At 35.1% G+C, this 5,931-nt stretch overlaps 1 protein-coding gene and 1 long non-coding RNA gene across 3 annotated transcripts; one reads left to right on the forward strand and one right to left on the reverse strand.

Moving 5' to 3' along the window:
* Positions 1–139: 139 nt before the first annotated feature.
* Positions 140–1,021, reverse strand: LOC109586457 (TBC1 domain family member 20-like). 2 transcript variants are annotated; one of them, XM_020002646.1, is made up of 4 exons: positions 928–1,021; positions 668–838; positions 251–324; positions 140–174 (listed from the first exon to the last, which is right to left on the reverse strand). In XM_020002646.1, exons 1-3 carry the CDS (start codon positions 989–991, stop codon positions 314–316), a joined length of 246 nt encoding a protein of 81 aa, XP_019858205.1. In that variant the 5' UTR covers positions 992–1,021; the 3' UTR covers positions 140–174; positions 251–313. The 2 variants fall into 2 exon arrangements, with proteins under 2 accessions (XP_019858205.1, XP_019858204.1); XM_020002645.1 differs by having other exon boundaries at positions 140–186.
* A 3,766-nt stretch (positions 1,022–4,787) lies between these two features.
* On the forward strand, positions 4,788–5,129 carry LOC109586459 (uncharacterized). Its single transcript, XR_002187038.1, has 2 exons — positions 4,788–5,008; positions 5,065–5,129. It is a non-coding gene; the product is annotated as an uncharacterized LOC109586459 (long non-coding RNA).
* Positions 5,130–5,931: the final 802 nt, after the last annotated feature.

Here is a 5,931-nt window from a genome sequence, read left to right on the forward strand (position 1 = left end):
TATGGTATTGTACTAGTACGTTCATGATGGCAAAGGTGATGTCCTCTTTTAGTGGTAATAATAAAAATGTCAGTACTACATCATGAAGACCTTGATAGTATCACAGATCAGTATGTGTCACTAATAATCTTAATAGAACTCTTATTAAACTGTCCTGTATTGAATTAATACGCTCTATCAATAATTCTATATAATAATAATAATAATAATACTTTATTAAATAATACACTCCGTTAATTATTAATTGTACCTTTAGGTAGGCAACGCCCACACCTGTTAACGTCTAATATAACCTGATTCTTATCTTTATAATCTAAAAAAAACCTATTAAGAAAAAAATAATTAAAATAATAATAATAAATTACAAGATAATGCTTTATATTTTGTTTAGTACACAGTCAATTAAAAGTGTCCAGTATCATACAGCTGGAAATATTGGCACCAGTTAAATTTAACAATTAATTTTACAAAATTTATTTTTGATATATTAGTGATTTAGTATCATCATGCCATTGAACAAGTAAAGAAATGAAACAAAAATTAATGGAGTGTATTTTATATTGACAGATGCTCATACAACACCCACTCAACCAATATTAATGCACTACCAATATCACCAACTACACTGTATAATATATTATATATGTCACATGAGGCTAGTCCTTACATGATGGTATGTTGTATATGTTGATTCCTAATAGTTTGGTCCATGCTCTCCTCCTCAATTCATTACACAATAGACCTCCTTTAGTAATAGCCTCTCCTCTTAATGATGTAATATCTACTGGATCTGAATTAATGGACTCCATTATAGACTGGAACTTATGAACCTCCCAATCTAATGGAGAGGGAGGGAAGGAGAGTATTGGAGTATATTGAGTATTATTAGGTACAGCTAGAGATGAAGGAGTTATTGACTGATGTTACCTTCAGTAAAGGTAGGAAGATCACTTAGATCAGGTAGAATATCTTTAGCACCTTCTGCTGCCATTTTAAAATTTATAACTAGAATAGCCACACCTCTGACCTCAAAATTAAAATAGAAAGAGTAGATATTTTTAAAAGTTTTAAGCTAAAAAAATGAATTAAAATTTAATAGTCTATTATTTTTTGAAACTTTCTTAAAAATGAATCAGAAAAAGCTACTAAACTCCACTATTGGCAGTGGTTTGTGTGGCTGTTCTTTTCTGTGTCTATCAATCAATGTCTTCTTTTGATCTTTAAGAGTATCCACCAGGAGAGGAGGGGTAATGATTCCATCACTAATCTCAATATATTCAAGTGATGGATGGATGAAGATAGTTTCATATAAATGTTGTACTAGCTCTATCCAGTTAAGTTGAGACAACTCTTTATTAATAGATCTACACTCTATCCACAGTAGTCTACTGAATGGTTGTATGTGATTGTAACATGTTAGTAACAGCAGGTAGTACCTGTTCATAAAACAATGGTGTCATTATTTGTTGCTTCTCTTCCCAGCTGCATGACTGATCTAATCTAAAGTTAACTTTAAGTTCTGTGTGATTGTTCTTTTGAGAGATGACATTAATAAAAGTTCTTATCTCTTCATTCAGTGGAATGGATACACTCAACTGCTGTAGACTGGTGTTGTGTCTGAGACCAGTTGTTAGGAAGGACCGTAGGAATGAACTGGGAATGTCACTATACCAACTACTAATCTCAAAGTATTTCTGATCAGTGTTTGGTTTTGTGTTAGCATGTCTTGTAGACTAGTACCCATACTGCTGGTATATACTCTCTCCTCGTCTATCTCTACACTCAGACCTTTAAGTGTAGTATTGGTTTGTAGAATAGTAAATAGTTCAATAGCACTCTCAGCTGTGTCTAGTGGTAAAGTAAGTGTATGTAGACTGGGATGAGAGAGAAATAGAAAATGTTGTGGGTATGGATCATGTAGTATCAGACAGTATAATCCTTTGATATGAGGAAGGAGTGATGATGCCATCAGTTTACTACTATTCAACCATCCTCCTCCTATCTCTAGAGCAGTCAGTGGTGTGTTCACCTCTACTATGTTCATGCAGTGATGATGGTAGGAGTTCATCAGGTATGTCCAGTGAAAGAGCTTGTAATGTGTCGTTGTCCTTTAGTAACTGCTCTATTACTCCATCAGGTAGAGGAGGAGGAGGAGCACCATATCTATGATTCACATGTATTGTTAATGATGTTATTGTTTTATTTCCTGTTACTCCTCTAATGACACTGATAATGGTACTTGTTATTTCATTCACTCCTTCATACTCAATCTCCATTTCTTGTAGTGTTGAATTCATTTCTATACATTTCTCAAGTTCAGTGCACTTGTCTGTGTAAGTATGTATTGTCTACTTTTGGCATAGTATGACGGTACATTATTAAATGCAGTATTTTCATCTGAGGAAAATTGAGGAACTGTAACAATACAAGACAGGGAACATATTGACCTTCAAGTATTAAACAGTAGCACTCCTGAATATTGTATAGAAGTGATGATTGTAATAATTTGTGTATTAATTCATTAGTGGGTTTATCCAACCATACCTCCAGTCTCTTACACTGGGTTTGTACTGAGTTATTGGTTAGTCCAGCAGTGAAGACTGGTAGTTCCTGGTTTTTTACATTCCACAGGTGCAAGTAATTCCATGTTGTGTTGGAATTGTTTATACAATAACTGAGACACAACCAGTCAAACAATGATAAAGATACTCTATTCAGACACAGTGAGTGGTTGTTAATGGATTGTGCTAATACTTGACATAATGTTGTGTTTTGTGATTCGTACAGGAGTTGAAGAAGAAGAATGGGAACATTTTCAAAATCATCAGAACTGATATGACCAGCTCTATTCTCAGGATTCTGATAGAAGTAGGAGAAATGACAAGTCTCAAATCCAAACAATGGTTTTCTCTTACACTGTAAGTCAAGTTGTTGTATAAAATATTGTTGATAGCTTTCATGTTCAAGGTGAGTTAGACCTGCCACAAACCTCAGACACATTCGAAAGTGATCATCATCAAAGTGATCCTTAAACACTTCCTCTCTCTTCTTCTCATGCTTAGTTATCCACCATGCAGCTAGAAATTCCTGTATACTCAAGTGAAGGAACTGATACTTCTCCTCATCATATTCTGCAAATGTTGTCATCAATCCAAGATAGTCTTCCTTGACTGCCTCACTCAGTGACTGTATTTGATGTGAAGAGAATGTCATTTTTGTATTAGCCAGGTTAGTATAAGCTAATTGACACATCTCTTGTAAAGGTTTAGCTAATTGTGATGGTAATGAAGAAAGACTACCTAAAGTATGTGGATTAATGTCATGTCTTTTAACATGTCTTCTGATAGTTTGTATAAAGTTTTCATACAGTTGAGTGAGGGTTGTTGGTAAGTGTCCTCCTTCCTTACAATAAACTAAAATGACCATGGAACAGACTAGTGGTACATAACACAATGTTTGGACATCATTTCGTACTTTAAGATCATTAATCAGTTTCACTGCTAGTTGTGAGTCCTTACTGCTTTGAGTAGTTGTGAAATGTGATCTGTACTTTGCATTAGTTTTATATTTTATAATTTCATCTTGTTCAGTGTTTTCATGAATGAGTTCTTGTGCTAGTTTTGTATCTTTCTGAAGTGTTTGTATAATTACTGTTGATATTTCTTCCTTAGAAAATCCAATGACCTGAACATGTCTACTGAGAGTATCCATTTTCAAAAGTGAAGAGGAGGCATAGCTACGAGAGGTAACAATTACTGAACATTGGTCTAACTTCTCTTTACAAATGATACTAGTAGCTAATGAAGACTGTCTGAGTTGTTCACTTAGTTCATCCCAACCATCAAAGATTATCAGTAATCCTTCTCCATTCCTCTTTTTAAACCATTCAGCTACCATGAGAATTTCATAACGTTGACACACAAACAGGTCAGCTAGTGTATTAGCAGTAGCTATTTTACTATTCCTTAAAGGACAGTAAAGTATCAAGTCATACTGTTGGTGTACAAGTGGTCCATTGGACCACATATTTAACAGTTTACGACGGAGTGTGGTCTTGCCAATACCAGGAGGACCATCTATTACTACTCTGAGAGACAGAGAACTATCTGTGGGTTTGAGGACATCTTCAACACTTATCTCTTTGTTTTTGTTTAGTTTAACTGTTTTATCAACTTGTCCTCTTAGCATATGCCAAGCTGATACTGCTTGTGTGCTGGAGTCTTGTTTTTCTACTAGTGCTAGTCTTCCAAAGAAATCTTTTCCAATTCTTGGTGGCCAGTCTGTAGCAACAATAGGTTGGTGTTTGTAGTGTTGTCTCATATTGTCAGCATATCCATGAACATCATCAGGTATTGAACTAATGTATGTGACATTATCAGGTATAGACTGACCTAATGTATTGAGATAATAATGACTATATTCATCACTGATAATGTACACACACACACTCACCTAACTGGTGTAATATAGAGGTAGCAATATCTGTTAGTGTACGATGTTGTTGGTTTATTAATACATGACATATATCAATAAGATACTGCTCTGGATTAAGAGAGGATTCCAACTGTTTCTCAATGACATTCATAAGGTTGGCAGCTTTAGTAAAATTATCAACTGCTGGTACAAGCATTTCCTGTTTAGTTTGTTGTGGTATCAGTTCTTTAGCATACAGTGCATATGCTGTTCTTGGAATGTCAATAGAAATACTATCAACAAGTTTATCAGAATGAGTCCTTAATATATCCTTTGGATTACCTGCAGTAGTGTATCAGTTAATGAGTGTTGTATTAAGTGTATGTTTACCTGTTATATGACCAGGATTAGCATTACTGGTACTGACTTCCATATCATCATTAGTACTTCTTCCAGCTGTGGGATCTGTCACTTTGTCATCAATAGTTCTAGCTAGTTCATTCTCTTTACATTGTTTCAAAGCATTAATGACATCTCCCCATGATGCTGTAGGATCAACTTGTAACCATCTCTTATGTAAAGCCATTTTCATGAAGTGAGCATTTCTTTTCTTTTTATCAATTATATTGACATCAGATTGTGTTATTCCAGGAAGACAAAGAGCAAATGGTTTCCAGTCAACAAGTGGTTTAAGACACTTTGCAAATAAGAGACAAGATGGTTGATTATCAATCATAGGACCAGGATTGAGTTCAACATCTCCTGATAAGAGGAGGAGCATACGTAGACAAACAATCAAATAGAGATCATTGTAAATCAGGTTAGAACTGCTGCCTACATGTAAGACTACTGACTGGAGGTAATTCGTATCAGTAATACCAGTAGTACATTGTACTTGGTAGCAGTTACCTAATAATAAAATACCAGTAAATAAACAAGTACAAAGTTGCAATTGTTGTTTACCTGTTAGAGGAATCAAATCAAGATGTGTCTTAATAAAGAGAGAGAGTGAAAGTGGAGGAGGAGTAAAGCAATAAGAGACAGAGCTGCTGGCAGTTTAGATGTCTTCTCTCCTGATGTAGTACTGCCTGACTTGCTGTCTACTCCAGCTTTGAATGAGTGAGAGTGGCGGCCATTAGTTGGTCTACTGGAGGCAGCTTGACAGTAGTTCCACAGTCCAATACTTGCTCTCCATTGAGAGACATCAATCATCTTGTAATTATTAGTAAAGTGTAACTGTACTAGATCCAACGGTCGTAAATTATGTCATAGTTACACAAAGCATAATTTGTCTCGCCACTTTTATTTCAACCGACTACCACGACTATGGAACAAGCTAATAGACCAAGCTGATATACTTGATTGCTCATTGACCTCCGCTAAGAGACGATTAGTTGATCTGATGTGGCAGACCTTCTTAGATAAGTTTGAATCATCACATTTTTGCACATTCCACTTTTTATGTCCATGCAGTAGGTGTATTGAGTCATTCCTGTAATTTTATAATTTTAATTTTAT

Source organism: Amphimedon queenslandica, unplaced genomic scaffold (assembly GCF_000090795.2).
Source record: "Amphimedon queenslandica unplaced genomic scaffold, v1.1 AMPQUscaffold_12867, whole genome shotgun sequence".
In the NCBI taxonomy this organism is placed as follows: domain Eukaryota; kingdom Metazoa; phylum Porifera; class Demospongiae; order Haplosclerida; family Niphatidae; genus Amphimedon; species Amphimedon queenslandica.